Source organism: Syngnathus acus, chromosome 20 (genome assembly GCF_901709675.1).
Source record: "Syngnathus acus chromosome 20, fSynAcu1.2, whole genome shotgun sequence".
Lineage (NCBI taxonomy): Eukaryota > Metazoa > Chordata > Actinopteri > Syngnathiformes > Syngnathidae > Syngnathus > Syngnathus acus.
Genome location: NC_051104.1, coordinates 4985346 through 5002477, shown reverse-complemented (window position 1 = coordinate 5002477; position 17132 = coordinate 4985346). Strand labels below are relative to the sequence as shown.

Here is a 17132-nt window from a genome sequence, read left to right as displayed (position 1 = left end):
AATGGCGGTGTACCTAATGGAGTGTCCGTGTGCTTCCCTCGTTAAGTGCACCTGCGTGAAAAGTTTTAGCTCCTGCAGAACGTGAAAGTGGCTAAAACTTTTCACGCAGGTGTGTTTAACGAGGGTAACTTGGAAAACATATTGGAACGCGGCCCCGAGGACGAGAGCTTGACACTTGTGACCTTTGACCATGATATTTCCCTAATAAAGTGGCCTGTTATTAGGTACACTTGAAAATGGCGGTGTACCTAATGGAGTGTCCGTGTGCTTCCCTCGTTAAGTGCAGCTGCGTGAAAAGTTTTAGCTCCTGCAGAACGTGAAAGTGGCTAAAACTTTTCACGCAGGTGCGTTTAACGAGGGTAACTTGGAAAACATATTGGAACGCGGCCCCGAGGACGAGAGCTTGACACTTGTGACCTTTGACCATGATATTTCCCGAATAAAGTGGCCTGTTATTAGGTACACTTGAAAATGGCGGTGTACCTAATGGAGTGTCCGTGTGCTTCCCTCGTTAAGTGCAGCTGCGTGAAAAGTTTTAGCTCCTGCAGAACGTGAAAGTGGCTAAAACTTTTCACGCAGGTGCGTTTAACGAGGGTAACTTGGAAAACATATTGGAACGCGGCCCCGAGGACGACAGCTTGACACTTGTGACCTTTGACCATGATATTTCCCTAATAAAGTGGCCTGTTATTAGGTACACTGGAAAATGGCGGTGTACCTAATGGAGTGACCGTGAGATTCCCTCGTTAAGTGCACCTGCGTGAAAAGTTTTAGCTCCTGCAGAACGTGAAAGTGGCTAAAACTTTTCACGCAGGTGTGTTTAACGAGGGTAACTTGGAAAACATATTGGAACGCGGCCCCGAGGACTAGAGCTTGACACCTGTGACCTTTGACCATGATATTTCCCTAATAAAGTGGCCTGTTATTAGGTACACTTGAAAATGGCGGTGTACCTAATGGAGTGTCCGTGAGATTCCCTCGTTAAGTGCACCTGCGTGAAAAGTTTTAGCTCCTGCAGAACGTGAAAGTGGCTAAAACTTTTCACGCAGGTGTGTTTAACGAGGGTTAGGGTTAGGGTTAGGGTTAGTGGCCTGTTATTAGGTACACTTGAAAATGGCGGTGTACCTAATGGAGTGTCCGTGTGCTTCCCTCGTTAAGTGCACCTGCGTGAAAACTTTTAGCTCCTGCAGAACGTGAAAGGAGCTAAAACTTTTCACGCAGGTGCGCTTAACGAGGGTCACTTGGAAAACATATTGGAACGCGGCCCCTCGAGGACTGGAGTTCGACACCCCTGGTTTAAGTGAAAAGTGCCACACCCGCCCTCACCCCCACTTTCTGATTGGCTGGTTGATCTGTGACATCACTCAGACACTCCATTAGGTACACCGCCATTTTCAAGTGTACCTAATAACAGGCCACTTTATTAGGGAAAAATCATGGCCAAAGCTTAACTGAAAGTGAAAAGTGCCACACCCGCCCTCACCCCCACCTCCTGATTGGCTGGTTGATTTGTGACGTCAGACAGACACTCCATTAGGTACACCACCATTTTCCGTCGTACCTAATAACTTTAAGCATTTTTTGTTCATGTCAAGAATGTGTATATGACTACTTGCTCTTTATTTTGGGGGACACCAACACATATTACACAACATTAAACACATGTACATATTGTCATCATCATATGCAGTTCTCCATGGATCACCACCTTGCCGTGGTGGAGAGCCTTGCGTGTTCCGATGAACCTAAGAGCGATGCCGTCTGGAGTCTCGGCTCCTGGTAGGTTCAACCATGGCGGTAAGGTCGAAGGGGAGGTTCCAGACAAAGTGCGATCCAAAGACCTCAACGGTGGGAGTGGCGGAGGATGACACTGTGAGTCACAACGGCACTGAAGGCGGACGAAGGCTGCAACAGAGGGTGGTCTCCAATCGTCATGGACCCATGCCATTGGATCCATATGACATATTGTCATATAAAGCAGTTAACCAAATGTCAGATTTGTATGTTTTCATGCCCAAAGAAAACAAGGAATAAAACACCAGACAAGTTTTAACATAAATGTTTATTACATCAGTGCCTCTCCAGTCATGAACCTCACCACACGTCACTGTATGTATGTATGTATGTATGTATGTATGTATATATGTCATCATCATCGTCGTCATCATCATCGTCGTCATCATCTTCATCATCATCATCATCAATCATCACTTCTAAAACAAGGTACCAATGAGACAATACGTAAACAGATATTTTATTCTGTCCATAGCTCATCACAGCAACAATAAAATACAAATATTAAAATAAGGCATATGAGAAGAACATTTGTTCACAAGTGCAGGTTTTTGGTCCATCCAGAAGTGCTGACATCACTGTGCTTCTCTCTCAAAATAAACCAACAAGGCCTCGCTCACGTGGCTGACTGCCATACTGCAACCAGAACAACAAATGACTGCTTCAACATTAAAAAACAAAAAACAGATCCAGGTTTCATTTGTATTCATATCATTAGTAAAATTCTTCTTTATTAGTGTGTGAGATTTTGTACCCAAAGCTTTGCACTTACCAAATCATAGATGGTGTGTTCATGTCCATATAGAAAATAAAAGTTGACAGGATCATGGCAGTAACCTGGTACAAATCAAAGACTTATTATAGACGTATATATTTTTTTTATTGTGCAAAAATGCATTGTGTGAACACGTGATTAACACATTTTTACCTTAGCCATGAGAATCCACACGGCAAAGTGCTGAAGGGATAATCCACTTTTGAGTTTGACTGTGGCCAAAAGCAGCAAAAAGCCCAGCAAGGCACTGCGAAAACGACAACCAGCGTCTCTTATCTGTTACATCCAAAGTGGCTTTACGGTGGTCTCACCTTGCACAGCAGCCCCCGCGGAAGGAGGAGGACTGAAGAGAAGGGAACTCCAAGGCACTTGTGAGGTCACCTGTGGTGGAACAAAGGTCAATAAGCAAAATGTGGCATTTTTAAATTGAATTCAAAATAACATTTGAATCACCTGTTGGGTGAGCGGCCATTGCCAGAAGCAGAACGCTGTTACAGAAAGCACAGTTGAATCTCTAATGTTGTTTTTATAATAATGACATGATTCTGAAATCTTACCTGAACAAGTAGTTCACGCATTGCTGCTCAATGTCGCTACATCAGAAACATTGCAAGAAAAAATGACATTAGAATTGAAAAATTGATTCTTTTGCAAATATGCTCACCTTTACCTCAAATTGCTGGATTTGTAGTGAACTTGAAACACCCTGTAAGCCCCTGGAAAGACAAAAATAAATAAAAAATACATCACATTTCCCCAAAGTAATGCTTAAAAAGTATATAAAGTACTATAATTTTTAAGACTTACCAACACAGACTAGATGAGCGATGGCCCACATGTAACCGGTGAAGTCAAACTACAAAGTAGGACAATCTTAACAATTACCGTAAGTAACAAATAATCATATATGATACCAAAAAAAAAAGTTACCTGGGGGTCATAGGAGGGGAGGTTGATGGCTGAAATTAGCATGAGACATACGCTAACAATAGAAGAGATAGGGTTCTTATTTTCATGTAAAAAAAAATATCACCTGACCCACACTTCATATAGAATAAATCACCCAAAAAAAAAAATTACACACCTGATAAATTTCAGCCACTCAATTTTCTGCGATTAAAGAGAAATAAAAACATCTACGATAAGAGACTAACGCGTTGTCCGAGTCGAGTGAATGCAGCATCCGGCGCATACTCTTACCTCTCTATGAACAGCCTTCGAGATGACATAACTCACGACATGAGAAGAATTCTGCAGAGTGAAGAAAAAAGGAATCTCCTGCAAGGATAGAGAAATGATCGAATTGATCATTAAGTCCTATACATTAGTGACCCAGAAGAAAAGCCAACATGTGACTCACGAGACGTGACAGAGCTCTGGAGCCTGCGTAAATATTTCCCACAAACAGGAGGGAGCCTGGAAACCAGGCAAAGGCAGATGATCTGAAACGCATCAAACATCATTCTGAAGTGAATCAATTAGAATTTGAATGATTGATTTGGGGTCGTGTACCTGGAGATGCGGCTCATTTCCACCAATCCCAGCTTGCCAGAAAGCAGGAGCAGGAGGGCCCCGATAAATGTCTGCCATCTTAGACAAGAGACATGGGAGCAATTAATACTTTGTACTGTACATTTTTTTTTTTGTCAGCCATGCTAACACAATAATAAAATGTCACTGTTAAATCTGCTACTCACCCTTGAAATAAGGTTGGATAGGTGAATTTCATTACAGACAGGACAAACTGAAAGACAAAGTGAAAACATAATAAATGTACTTTGATGATGTCTGGATCTACGTCAAGTTTTAATTACTCTAATGGCAGATGGCTGTAAACAAAGACCTTCCTTTGTGTTACACATGACTTGTCAAACTACTGCAGCATTTTGCGACATCAACCGGCTATGAAGACTTACCTGGTGTCATTTTTGATTGTTTATGGTGGCTATCGAGTGTCTCGCGAGTAACAGATACCTTGAAACAAAGCCGATACTGCCACCTGTATGCTTTCCATTCCAAATGATCTAATTTCATTTCCTGGTCTCGTGATACGTCACTGCTGCTATACTAATAAGTTATTTACCAGATAATATCACAAAAGCTGAGAGTCAACTCAAGTGTCAAATGAGTAAAACTGCAATAGTGGTTCTGAATATGTTTGTTCCTGATATTTGAAGTATTTAAATGTGCATTTAAATGCATATTTGAAGTATTTAAACGTGCATTTCAATGCAAGGCCGGGTTTGAGAAAATAGCCGCACTTATTATTCTTAGAAAATCAAATAATACAGCCAAATTTTTGACATTGGCATATCTGTAGAAACAGCAGCTACAGCAGATAGAAACTGTACGAGTAAGTAAAACCTGTTGACAACCAATTAACAAAAAAAGACAGACCGGTTATTCCTTACATCGGATCTCATGTTAAAGTTTTTTCCCCTAAAAAAAAAAAGTAAACACGCGGATTGTGAGGTACTCACCTTATTCGTGAAACACGACACAATGAAAAAGAAGCTAAAGGCGAGGCCGCAGAAATTTCTTTTCCACTGCATTTCGACCTGCCAAAACGCTGCATGGCTTCTCCAGCGCAAACACTAATCAAGGAATATTCTTAGCGTGTTTTCAAAGTACTGCACTGACATTTCACAATCGGGAAACTTCTCTCTGCTGTCACGGCACACTGACACGTCAAGGCGTCTTCAAACCAAGATCGTCTATTCAGTGAAAGTAACTTGCTGGGTCGTATGACATGAGATGATTTGTCGGAAGATTACTAAATGAATTGCTGGTAACTCTGTGGTAAAAGAAATATAATGATGTCGCATGTTTCATTAAACATGAAATTGCAGGGAATCATTTATAAATATTTCGAAATAGTCGGGGTTTGGATATTTTGTAGGACTCAAAGATCGCATATGTAAGTCACGTGATGTGGAGGAAGTTTCCTTGTTTACAGGCGTGTGACTGAGCTGCTTCGGACCCATTCAAGGATGTTGTGCAGTCATGGCCTTTATGAAGACTAAAGAGCGAACGAAAGAAAGGTCGGTAGTTGGTTATCCTGCTCTTTTAGTGTCATTGCAGGGAATGACTGTGGTGCTACTGTGGGTTATCGAATGCGCAGATGAAGTTGCAATAGAACAAAGTCAAGCTGAATGAGATGCCGAACGTCTTTGTGCCGCTAACATAATTGAACGGGTTTGTAATCGTGCAAATGGAGAATGATGACAGTGCAGGCTTGTGGGAACTGGAGTGTTTTGCTGCGGGATGTTGACAACGTTGGCCTACGAGGTCCAAAAATGCAAAGTAATAATCACTTTTTATGTAATTAAATTACAAATGGCAATTTTATTGTGGCAGAATGTTGCAATGTTTAGAGGGACAATGTTCTTTATCAGCTACAAAATGGGGGTTGACGTTTTGATCAGTGCAATGCAGTTCTATACCACAGAAACTACAACCACGATAATAAATTTAAAAAAAGAATATTCCACTCGTATCCAAGTTCAAAGTGCTGTTGGGTTTGTTTTAAGCAAATTGTGACGTGTATAATATATTAGATTACCTGTTTAACAAGATGTCGATTTAGTATTCAAATAGGTATTCCAATAGTGTGCAAATAATTTTGCATCGCATTTCAAGAAATATTTGTATGCTGCAGTATCCTATGGACTATACTTCACAAGAATGTTTTTGCAATGATAATAAAGATTGCAATTTTGAGTCAAACGAGTTTATTTTCAGCAATGTTTGTGCGATTAAAAGCTATCAAACCTGAGCATCTAGTATGACGCACCACCCACTTTTTGGCAATGGATGCAAAAACAGATATGAAATGACTCTGCTGTAATTTCCTGACAATGCATTTCTTGGCTAAGTCAAGTGAATAAAAAACAACTGTTCTCACAGATGACTTTTTTTCCCTCTCCAGATTTTCTCTCTTGTTACTGGATTTGGAAGAGTATTATTTTGAGCAGCACACAGCATATGATGTGTCAAGAAGCTCAGCTAAGAAGAGGTAACTTATATTCTACAAGCATTTGTGCTGTTATATTGTTTTACTCCAGGAACCTCCAGCAGCTGTTCAAACATACTCCAAGTTGTATCTACAGAATATAATGATGTTTTATTGCCAAAGTACAAACAATGTATTTTAGCAGATGGGGTGTGGGATACTTTTTTATTTTTATTTTCCCTTCCAGAAGAATCCGTGGGTCATTCAAGGTCTGTTCCAGATCGGTCATTTTCAACCCAGAAGATTTTACAGAACCAATTTTAAAGGTTCAAATTGATATTAGACAATGTTTTGCTATTTGCGGGCCGCACTCACCACCACTCATGTGATTTGCCTGCAGATTCCACTGCGGGACTGTAAAGAGATTGAATTTGTGGAAAAAGAGACCAACCCGTTCAATGAGTGAGTACATGTCACGACTCATACATTTATAATATATTTTTTCAATATTATATCTTATTTTTGTAATTTTCAACCACTTTTATATATTTATTTTTCCTTCATAGACCCAAACCATCCTCCATTTCAATTCACTGTGAGCAGGTAAGACTTAGCCCAATCATTTGGACCTTACTTTTTTTTTTATGTTCAACTTTTAACTGCTCACATAATGTTGCATACTAAATGTAAATATGTTTGCAGGTTATTTATATCAAAGAAAACTGCATCATTTCACCTTACAGAAACGAGAGAGTAAGTCTTCTATGAACACACAGTGTTGATATATGAAAAAATACCTTTACAAATTATTATTCTGTAAACAGGCTTAATTCTCTGTTCGCAACTAAACTCAATGTCTTCAATTGAAAGGGCACGAAGACTGTGAACTTTCAGCTGGAAGTGTGGCGTAAAACCGAGGATGTCGTTCAAACTTTACATCAAGTATGTCGTTGGACATTTTGGAATATTTGGAAAGTCCCGTCAGTTTAGCTGTATGATGATTCTTTTCATATTTTCCAGCTGCATAGAGCATCCTGTCTGGAAAAGCTCGGTGATCAGACGGCCATGGTGATTTCACGCTCACTGATGTTGACAGTTGTCATCACACACTCTAATTTTCTGTGTGTTTACTTTCTAGATTACAGCCAATCTTCAATCCCGATTGGCAAGGACATCGTTTGACAAGTTCTGGTATGTGTAATTTCGGATTGAGATTTGTGTTCTATTCTGCATAAAATAAAAATGAGATTCTGCAATGTAAAGCTTTCAGAGTGTCGCAGAGAAGCCTCACATGGAGTGTGCGGTGGAGATGGTCCTACCTCTGGTATCCAATCCTGGCCACGTCTGCGTTACAAATGAGAATCTCTACTTCCAGCCTCTCAATGGATACCCGGTGAGCTGTCCAAAAAACGTGCGGTGGCTTCCGGTCTCATAAAGGCAGCTCCAAAATGGTGGTATTCTTTTTTGTGACTTCAGGAGCAGGTCATTCAGATCAAACTGCATCAAGTCAGGCGGATCTACAAAAGACGACATGGTCTCAGACCCTTGGTGAGTGCAACTTCCGTATGGTGTCTAAACACAAGATTGAGATATATTTTTTCTTGCAGGGGCTGGAAGTGTTCTGTTCTGAAAACGACTTCTGCTCCGACATCTATCTCAAGTTTTACAACGCGGCGGACAGAGATGAAATTTATTACTTTATTGCCACTTTCTTGGGTGAGGAAGGAAATGCAACGCTGAGAAGAAATACAAATATTATTTGTGTGCTGACAATTATAATCACAAGTGCTGTGTTCCCTCCCAATTTTCTTTTCTCCAGAGAATCACATGACGGAGCACACAGCAGAGAGTTACATGCTGCAATGGCAGCGCGGGCACCTGAGTAACTACCAGTATCTCCTCCACCTCAACAACCTGGCTGACCGAAGCTGCAACGACCTTTCCCAGTATCCTGTTTTCCCTTGGGTCATTGCTGACTACACCAGTACACAACTGGGTGGGTTGACAGCGCCAGGAATTTTGAACTATTTTCTCAAGTGATTTTTTTTATGTCTTTTAGATTTGACCAATGCAGCCACATTCAGGGACCTCAGCAAACCGGTTGGAGCGTTAAACCAAGAGCGCTTGGAACGGCTGTTGGTGAGATCCCCTCCCTTGCAGAATTTCACGAGACGTGAAAATATGAATAAAGATAAAAATAAAAAACTGTTGCCATCCAACTTTTCGTCCTCAGCGTCGTTTCCGAGGCATGCCCGAGCCTCGCTTCCTGTACGGCAGCCACTACTCGTCTCCCGGCTACGTCCTTTTCTACCTGGTCAGAGTAGGTCAGTTAATCGTCCCGAGATTGTATATGAAACCTCAGCAAGCGCTCAATATTTGATGGTGTGTTTTGCTTCCATTTCCCCGTAGCTCCAGAACACATGTTGTGTCTGCAGAACGGCCGCTTTGACCACGCAGATCGCATGTTTAACAGGTACATCATTTTGCCATGATTACAAACTGACTTCATTAAATGTAAGCGTCTGCCATGAACTCTCTTACAGCATCGGTGAAACGTGGAAAAATTGCTTAGAGGGAGCGACGGACTTTAAAGAGGTTTGATATTTGATCTTCTGCTCAGCTGCTTGACTTTGAACATTGTTGTTTGTCAACTGTTGATATACAACTTGCTGATTTTGTTCTGTTTTTGCCTGAGGGACAAATTGATTTAGTGCATGAAATTGATGATGCTGCAACTAATTTGTACAGCATGTTTAAGTTGTTTTCAATCATTTTTGTCTTTTATGCCCGTAGTTAATTCCAGAGTTTTATGGGAATGACGCCAGTTTCTTAGAAAATCACCTGCATCTTGAGCTGGGCCGACGGCAGAACGGAAGCTTTGTCGGCGATGTCCACCTCCCACCCTGGGCCTCGGGTAACTTCCTGTTGGCGTGTGATGACACGTACACCTTAAAGTTTTCCCCCTAGGAGAGAAAAGAAAATGACAATGCAAAATAATCTGCAAATGAAATCGCCTTTCCAGATGCAAGGGATTTCCTGCAGAAGCATAAAATGGCGCTAGAGAGTCAGTATGTGTCGGAGCACCTGCACGAGTGGATCGATTTGGTGTTTGGTTTCAAGCAGAGAGGAAGTGAAGCAGTCCAGGCCCATAACGGTAAAAGAAGCATCATCATCATGGAATGGAGAAGAATGTGGGGTAAACTAACAGTGATGTCATCTTGCAGTCTTTCACCCATTGACCTATGAAGGCGGCATCGACTGTGACAGGTAAGAAACTAAGTTTGCATCAATTATTTAAACGCACTGGAAAAAACTTTTCATATAAAAATATATTTAATTGATTACTCATGTAATATTGTAATTTAAGTTTAAATATCAAAATTATGAGAAATAAAATCTGGAAATATTTCGCTATAGTGAATCCATTAAATACATAAGTTTTTTTTTTTTAATCCTTCTCTTTAAAATTGTTCACATTGTCTCCACACAACGCCCTTCAGAAAAAAAAAAAAAAAAAAAAATCAATTAAAGAATTAATGTGGAAAAAGTGAAGTGTTGTGCAGTTGGGAACTCAACTTGAACTTACACCGCCACCTTGTGTCCTTATGCAGTATTGAAGACCCTAACCAAAGGGTGGCCATGCTGACACAAATACTTGAGTTCGGTCAGACGCCCACGCAACTCTTCACCACTCCTCATCCTCAGAGGATCACGGCAAGGTCGCGGAACATCACCAGGAGCTCCAGCCTCACATCACCCATCAGCGAACTGACCCCAGGTTGGAGTTCATTTCTCCAACAACCAACTTTGACCTGCAAGCAAGAACCAAATTGTTTTTAAAGGCCAACTGTCTGTGTTCCCCAGGCTCTCTGAATGAAGACTCCTCCTTTGAGGACTTAACAGAGGAGAGCCGGAAGCTGACGTGGTCCAACATGAGCCGTCTGACACCAGCTTCCAGACACAAGATCCATAAAGAGTACGTGCATGGTTAAATACTTGATCGAAAATTCATATTAGTTAAACTGTCATGAATGCGCAGGGCAGTGACGGCCATCACCGTGACCCGAGATGGAGCTTCTGTTTTCAGCACATCTCAAGGTATGCATCATTTGTCAACATGTCTGTCAGTGTGTTGATTTTTTTTTTTGTTTCAGACTCAACACTTAAAATGTTCTCCAAAGAATTGAAGGACTTTCAGAGGAGCATGTCTTTCTCCAATATGGTAGGCAGATGAAATTGGAATTGGACACCTGCAGTGTAAATCCAGTCGAAACATCTCAACTGGTTTTTCCAGGCCTTGTCATCATGTCTGATGCTAGCAGATGGTCAAATTGTGGTGTGTTCCTCATGGGACAATAACGTGTAAGTATAATACACAAAGTTCATTTGATTTTGCGTGATCTACTCACTTGTTCTTTCCTCTAGATATTTCTATTCCATCCCATACGGGAGGAGACAGGACACATTGATGGGTCATGACGACGCTGTCACTAAAGTGCTTTGGTCCAACGACAAGCTCTACACGGCCTCTTGGGATTCGACTGTAAAGGTGAGAAGACATGAAGGATTCACTTGTCAGAGAGGTGTGAGCAGTGATGATTGTCGTCGGTCACATCTCAGGTGTGGCAGTGTGAGCCGCATGTTTTGTGCGGACACAAGAGATCACAGTTTGAGCTGCTGGCTGAGTTGGAACATGATGCTGGGGTGAGTCACATACCTATTTGATTTGTTTCCGTGTATCAAACATGTCATTTACTATGATTTGTTTTGTTGTGGGAAATTTAGGTGAATGCTATTGAATTGAATCCTTCGGGGACTCTTCTGGTGTCAGGATGCAAAGATGGGGTCGTCACTATTTGGGACACGGATACCTACGGAACATTGCAGCAAGTCGACTGCCATGCTGCCACCGTCCACTCTTTGTCTTTCAGTCCGGGTCAGTTGGATTGTTATTATGGAAAAGAAGTCATTCACAACCCTTTTTGATTTCACTTCAATGTGGTTCCTTAAAACTGAGCTGCCACTAGATAGCGCCAAAGCACTATAGTTTTTATGATAACATCACCCCCCCCCCCCCCTAAAAAAAATATCACTGCATTGATTATGCATGTTCATCAAACACCCTTCACATTTTTAGAGTACCAATATGTACATAAAAAAGAAAAGTATGGTTATAAAGATGAAAACTGTGCAATTGAATGACATTTTTCAAGCTTAATTAGGCCTTGTGCAGAAACTAAAGTCGGTAACTTAAAAGTCTAATTTGATTGATTTGTTAAACTTTGCTATTGTATGTCCTTAATGGGCTCCATACTTCAACTTCTTACTTTTAATGAGACTGTTTAAAAAAAAAAAAAAAAACTTACAGTGAAAACTCAAGCGGTTTGTTCTATTTAGACAGTCGACATGTCCTCAGCATCGGCGCCGACTCCTTCATGAAAGTGACTGACGTTCAGACGGGGATGGTGATCTCGTCTGTGAAATCGGAGGAGGAGCTCAGGTTAACAACACTCAAATAAAAAAATTAAAAAAAAACTTGTTCAAATGAAATCCTCCTCATTGATGCTTCTGTCAGGTGTTTCTGCTGGGATGGAAACTCAGTGTTGTGCGGGGGGCAGTCAGGTGACCTCCTGCTGTGGGACTTGATGAGCAACACCGTCACCTCCAGGATCTCAGCACATTCAGGTGCATCTCTCTCCATAAACAAACACACTTGCACGATTATGTCGGTGATATAATAAAAGTCACACTAATTAAAGTCTGTTTGTAAAATAATAAATGTCTGTCCTTTGTGCTCAGGTGCAGTCACGGCCATGTGGATGAATGAACTGTGTGGCACAGTGATCACAGGCGGAGAGGATAGAGAAATCATCTACTGGAAACTGCGCAATTAGAATGCAGACCACATAGAACTTTTGTTTTTTCCCGGAAAAATAAAGCCATCCATGCAACGCAATAGGAAAGCGTCAAAAGCTTCGCCGAATATTCAGCAAATCATAAGAAACACAACAGGTCCGTGTTGGTGCATTGCTATATTGAGAGAAAATTGCAGTTTTGTTTATGATAACAAGAAGCTGCTAATGCTTTCGTAAGGAATTTTTTTAAAAAACATTTTAGCTCTGTATTGTGAACAGCAATACACAGATGTGATGCTTGTGTGCTGCTCAGATTTGGAAAAAGTGATAAGAAAACAAACTTTGATCGTCTCTTTCAGTGTCTTGACAACCAAGTCATACATGTTGAAAAATACACATTGCAAAACGTGCAATAATTGATCAGTTGAAAGCAGAGTCCACAATGAATCAGGTTGCAGTAGAACGGGTCTCACTCTTTCTGTGAAGCCAAAAACAAGTTACTGCATTAGAACTCAAAAATCGTCACATGCTTTGACACTCATGACCAAGCACCATTTTATAATATAAAAAAAAAAAACAATTGAGTGACTTTACCGAGAGTTTGCGGAAGTTGGCAAACGCTTTCATGATTTTTGGTGTTGGTGGTTTGGGGCGAAAGCCAGCCAGACCTTTTGGCTTTTCCTCATCTTTAGCACCTGCAGGTTGTTTGGCCTTGGTCAATTTCCTATGGGTCAATAAACATAAAAATATTTAAGCAGTAAATAAAAATAAAAGACAAAAAAACAAAGACAATAAAAATAAAGACAACTGATTGGTCGGCACAAAAATCCTCATAAAACGACGGGCGTTTTCAGGTACGACTCACCTTCCCTTTCGGGCCAGAACTTTCTGAGACTCCGGGTAGTGCACCAGGATATCAAACAAATCCTTTTTCTCTAAAACAAAGAGATTAGCGAATCCGTACGCTTTGACATTCGCCGTCCGTCTGTTCCCTCCATCTTTGGCAGACTGCAGCAAACTGTATGAATGAATCAATACATGTAAAGTTATACATCTGAAAAAATAAATACATATATATATTATAAAGAATATGTGACCTGATCTCTCCAAAGACGCAGCCAGCCTTTAGTGTGACAAAAACAATACTGTTGTCAGGTCCTCCCACCACTTGCACCGCTCCGCTCTTGATGATGTACATCTCTTTACCGATGTCACCCTGCAGCGAGAACACAACTCTCTGCTCGCCATAATCATTTGGAGATGTTGCGCAATACACAGTAAATGAACTCACTTTCTTCACAACAAAATCTCCAGGAAGATAAACAATTGATTTGAGCCGAAGTAGCATGTCCACTAACATCTGCTGGTCACAGCCCTGGAAGAAACATTTATTTTTTTTAATTCAGTTCATTTATGCCCATTGAAAGTGTCCGACTCCAGAAATTTTATATTGAATAAATGCCGAGTCACCTGAAAGAGAGCAATCTTCTGGAAGGTCGCCAGGTTGATGTCCACAGCGATGGCGGTTCTCATCACCAGAGGCATTTTATCCAGCAGCTCGGACTCGTCTGAAACATATCAATAATCAATACTTTGATACTAGGATAACTAGTTTGATTTACAATTCCAGGATATAGATCCCAGAGTACTCTCACCAAGCATGCCCTGAGCAGCCCACGTGTAGTTGTACCAGGTCCTTACTCTATTCTGGACGAACTTTGAAATTGTGTAAGTGTTCATGTAAGATACGCAGCCATCCATTGATGCCCGGAAATATGTTTGACCTGCTGTTGCTGCTCCAATGACATCTCTCATCTATGATTTAGAAAGATACAAAAAAAAAAAAAAGTAACCATAAAACAACAACTGTTGACTTTGTAATGATTACAATGATCCCAACCTGGCCAATCAGGCTGGAGAACACAAAGACACCAATGAAAAAGTTGGTCATCTGAAAGGATATCTCATAAGTGTTTGTGGGTTCGGGAAGTCCGCCGATATTGATCAGGCTGCGCACTGCAAAGTAGTAGCATCGTATGTACCTGTGGGAAACACGAACATTAACTTGGGAAATATAAATATATAAAAAAGAAAAAAAAGAAAATGAAAACTGAAAAATAAATAAATAAATAATAATAATAATAATAATACATACGCTGTCCCGTTCCCGTTGTAGACCCACGTACTGGTGCCGAGGCCCTGGTATACTGAGGCGACATAGAAAGCGCACGCATTGATATGGAGGCTGAAGAGGAGGTAGCCGGTGGTGCGAGCCACTCTAGGTTGAAAAGCACAAACAAATGCGATCCAAAAATATGAAAATTAATATAGATGGGAAAACGTGGCGTGACGATGACTGCGGCTTTTACCTCCAGATGTAAGCTTTGGCCATTACACTCTCAAGTCGATCGCTGAATTCAAAGAAAGACTCAATCTGGGACAGAAAAAGAATCTGTTGAACAATTACAAGTGGAAAAAAAAAAATCACCAGTGAGCGACCTACCCTGATGAAGCGGTTGAGTCGGTAAATGGCAGAAAATTCAAAGTAAAGGCAGAGAAGGTCAAAGGGGAGGACGGAGATGATGTCAGTCTACACAGAAGGAAATAAGACGGGCATCAGGTCAAAAAGTTTTTATCATTCAAGCACTTTCTTCCTCTTAATACCTTAAAACGAGGTGATTTCCGATAATGTACCTTCGTCATGGCCCTGTCTTTCTACCGGAGAAATAATCTTGTTATACTTTCATACGGCATCCATCTTAAGACCATAAGTTCACTCACAATAATATCACCAGCTTTGACAAACTGAAGCCGAGGCTGCCAAACCATGATGTCCACAACGTTTATTAGGTCGCTCAGAAGATCCAAAGTGATCCAGTATCGATTGGCCGTGTCGTTATGGAAGGGGAAAGCCAAGCGGGCCGTGCAGAACCAAATATTGTAGTTGTACGCCAGCGCTACGATGCCCAACCAAGCGATGTAACGGCGATCTGAGGAGCCAAAACACACTTTTGTGTCAGTCATTTTATTTCTTTGCTTATTTAATAGATTCAAAGCTTACCCACCCGTGAAAGGATCGATGGTGGATCCCAGGACAGTATCCAGTTTTTCTTCTATAGGTCGAAAGAGGATATCCAGTAAAGTGAAATGAATATCTGGGAGCATCTTTTGTTTCTTGAGGGCCTCATCTGCTATTCTCTCCTCTTCTGCTTTTTTCTCAGCTTCCAGCCTTTTCTCCTCATCCTTCTTCTTTTTCTCCTCTGCCTTTTTGACCGCTTCCTCCGCCTTCTTCTTCTCCGCTTCTTCTTTTGCTATCCGCTCCTCTTCTTTCAGTTTGTGGTATTCATCCTTCTTCAGAATGGGCGCTGAGGAGGCAGATTTGTCAGGCACACCGCAGCCGCTCGGGTTGATTGTTTTGGTGCGTACTTACTGACAGGCGGGGTGATTTCTGGAGAGGTGGCGTACGGATCAATGACTTTCTCTTTGAGCAACTCCGTTTTGTCCCTCATTGTTTTGACCAACCATCTGAGAGTCTCGTCTGTGCAACGGGAGTAGACCACAGGAGGTGGAGGAAGTGACGCTGCTTTCTCGTCACTGGGAAGGTGACAAAAGAATGTACAGTCCGACAACAATTTCATTTCTAATGATTTGGCAATGAGTGACTTAACAAATTAAATTAATCTGATGTCACTGGAGGACAACAATGTTATTCTTACCCTTCTGCTCCCTCTGGACTGACAGGATTTGCAGGAGCCTCTGGGGCAGGAACTGAAATAAATAAATAAGAGGTAAAGAAACATGATGGTCGAGTTTGATGGTATTTTTCTTTACCTGGCTTTGGTTCTTCTTTCTTGGGTTCTTCCTTTTTCTTTTCTTCCTCTTTTTTGTTCTGGCATTCTTTTGCTGGTTCCTCTTTCTTTTCCTCATCTTTTTTGTTCTCTCTTGCTGGTTCCTCTTGCTTTGTCTCCGCTTTTGGTTGGTCGGTCTCCTTGATTTCAGGAGGCGATGGAAACAAAATGAAGCTAAATCCATTTGTCTAATATTGCTGAGAATATAACGGTCACAACGCAAATGGACAATGTTCAGGAGCACGTACCAAAATAGTTTTCAGAGTCAGTGAAAGGCTTACTTACCTTAGCTGCTCCAGCTGGTGGAGGCTCAGGAGCCCCAACAAGCGCCTTTAACCTTGTAAACATGGCCGAGTGCTGTGAAGGCTTCTGTCAAAATATCTGCTGATATTCTTTTTACACAATTTTGTTGCTCCTGAATCCCGGGCGACTCTGGTGCTGTCTGACTCTCACATCAACAAACAACGGACTGACGCAATTAATTCCTTGAACCTGAATAATTCCCTTCTCTGGCAGTCGTCACCAGATCAGTCGGTACCAAGAAGGCTTAACTGCTTTTTGTCTTATTAGCAATTCTATGAACATTTCTTTCGATTTTTTTTTTGTATAATCAGGGACCTTGAATAAAAAGTTGTTTCAAGTTCACTCAATGGAGTCCAAATAAACTACCTAAATTTATTTTGGTCCTGTATGTCAGACAAGGTGCCAGTCTGGATAATGGGATTATGGTCAGAACCTCCTGCCTTCCCTCCCTCTCTCTCTTGCTCGCTCACTCTCTCCATGACAGACTTGCACAAAAAAAATTAAAAAAATAAAATACCCGTGTGCAACTGTGCATGCTGTTAAATATTGGAATCATTTAATCCAGCAGTTATTAGATCATCTCTGTCAGCTTTCTAAAACAACTT

At 41.2% G+C, this 17132-nt stretch overlaps 3 protein-coding genes across 4 annotated transcripts; 1 reads left to right on the top strand and 2 right to left on the bottom strand.

The window, feature by feature from the left end:
- Nucleotides 1-2235: 2235 nt before the first annotated feature.
- LOC119139249 (transmembrane protein 241) lies at nucleotides 2236-5272 on the bottom strand. The gene is made up of 15 exons (XM_037279780.1): nucleotides 5050-5272; nucleotides 4267-4313; nucleotides 4082-4159; nucleotides 3930-4011; nucleotides 3770-3847; nucleotides 3654-3679; nucleotides 3500-3551; nucleotides 3377-3425; nucleotides 3240-3285; nucleotides 3127-3162; nucleotides 3023-3057; nucleotides 2881-2950; nucleotides 2723-2816; nucleotides 2567-2631; nucleotides 2236-2430 (listed from the first exon to the last, which is right to left on the bottom strand). Exons 1-15 carry the CDS (start codon nucleotides 5119-5121, stop codon nucleotides 2370-2372), a joined length of 891 nt encoding a protein of 296 aa, XP_037135675.1. The 5' UTR covers nucleotides 5122-5272; the 3' UTR covers nucleotides 2236-2369.
- Nucleotides 5273-5485: 213 nt separating this feature from the next.
- On the top strand, nucleotides 5486-13152 carry nsmaf (neutral sphingomyelinase (N-SMase) activation associated factor). 2 transcript variants are annotated; one of them, XM_037279779.1, is made up of 31 exons: nucleotides 5486-5610; nucleotides 6498-6584; nucleotides 6772-6847; nucleotides 6922-6983; nucleotides 7088-7124; nucleotides 7224-7274; nucleotides 7392-7463; nucleotides 7542-7589; nucleotides 7660-7712; nucleotides 7785-7914; nucleotides 7998-8069; nucleotides 8129-8237; nucleotides 8341-8517; nucleotides 8581-8660; nucleotides 8755-8845; nucleotides 8931-8994; nucleotides 9065-9116; nucleotides 9315-9435; nucleotides 9544-9675; nucleotides 9746-9788; nucleotides 10133-10299; nucleotides 10386-10497; nucleotides 10561-10619; nucleotides 10676-10743; nucleotides 10816-10883; nucleotides 10947-11070; nucleotides 11142-11225; nucleotides 11307-11457; nucleotides 11919-12021; nucleotides 12097-12206; nucleotides 12321-13152. In XM_037279779.1, exons 1-31 carry the CDS (start codon nucleotides 5573-5575, stop codon nucleotides 12413-12415), a joined length of 2736 nt encoding a protein of 911 aa, XP_037135674.1. In that variant the 5' UTR covers nucleotides 5486-5572; the 3' UTR covers nucleotides 12416-13152. The 2 variants fall into 2 exon arrangements, with proteins under 2 accessions (XP_037135674.1, XP_037135673.1); XM_037279778.1 differs by having other exon boundaries at nucleotides 6769-6847.
- LOC119139597 (cyclic nucleotide-gated cation channel beta-3-like) lies at nucleotides 12846-16587 on the bottom strand. Its single transcript, XM_037280407.1, has 18 exons — nucleotides 16510-16587; nucleotides 16208-16412; nucleotides 16093-16144; nucleotides 15807-15970; nucleotides 15442-15741; nucleotides 15158-15366; nucleotides 15041-15091; nucleotides 14880-14966; nucleotides 14746-14810; nucleotides 14532-14654; nucleotides 14277-14418; nucleotides 14032-14191; nucleotides 13847-13944; nucleotides 13668-13751; nucleotides 13474-13592; nucleotides 13242-13394; nucleotides 12971-13100; nucleotides 12846-12854 (listed from the first exon to the last, which is right to left on the bottom strand). The coding sequence occupies exons 1-18, from the start codon at nucleotides 16570-16572 to the stop codon at nucleotides 12846-12848; spliced, it is 2214 nt and encodes a 737-aa protein (XP_037136302.1). The 5' UTR covers nucleotides 16573-16587.
- Nucleotides 16588-17132: the final 545 nt, after the last annotated feature.

Excerpts from the sequence above, each read along its gene's own strand:
- nsmaf (XM_037279778.1), top strand. The coding sequence starts at position 5,573 with ATGGCCTTTATGAAGACTAAAGAGCGAACGAAAGAAAG. Across the intron at positions 10,884-10,946 it reads TCCTCATGGGACAATAACGT|ATATTTCTATTCCATCCCAT; the intron begins GTAAGTATAATA and ends TCTTTCCTCTAG. Across the intron at positions 12,022-12,096 it reads AAATCGGAGGAGGAGCTCAG|GTGTTTCTGCTGGGATGGAA; the intron begins GTTAACAACACT and ends TGCTTCTGTCAG.
- LOC119139597 (XM_037280407.1), bottom strand. The coding sequence starts at position 16,572 with ATGTTTACAAGGTTAAAGGCGCTTGTTGGGGCTCCTGAGCCTCCACCA. Across the intron at positions 14,811-14,879 it reads GACTCAACCGCTTCATCAGG|ATTGAGTCTTTCTTTGAATT; the intron begins GTAGGTCGCTCA and ends TTTCTGTCCCAG. Across the intron at positions 13,395-13,473 it reads TGCGTCTTTGGAGAGATCAG|TTTGCTGCAGTCTGCCAAAG; the intron begins GTCACATATTCT and ends TCATTCATACAG.
- LOC119139249 (XM_037279780.1), bottom strand. The coding sequence starts at position 5,121 with ATGCAGTGGAAAAGAAATTTCTGCGGCCTCGCCTTTAGCTTCTTTTTC. Across the intron at positions 4,314-5,049 it reads TGTCGTGTTTCACGAATAAG|TTTGTCCTGTCTGTAATGAA; the intron begins GTGAGTACCTCA and ends TTTGTCTTTCAG. Across the intron at positions 3,848-3,929 it reads CCAGAGCTCTGTCACGTCTC|GAGATTCCTTTTTTCTTCAC; the intron begins GTGAGTCACATG and ends CTATCCTTGCAG.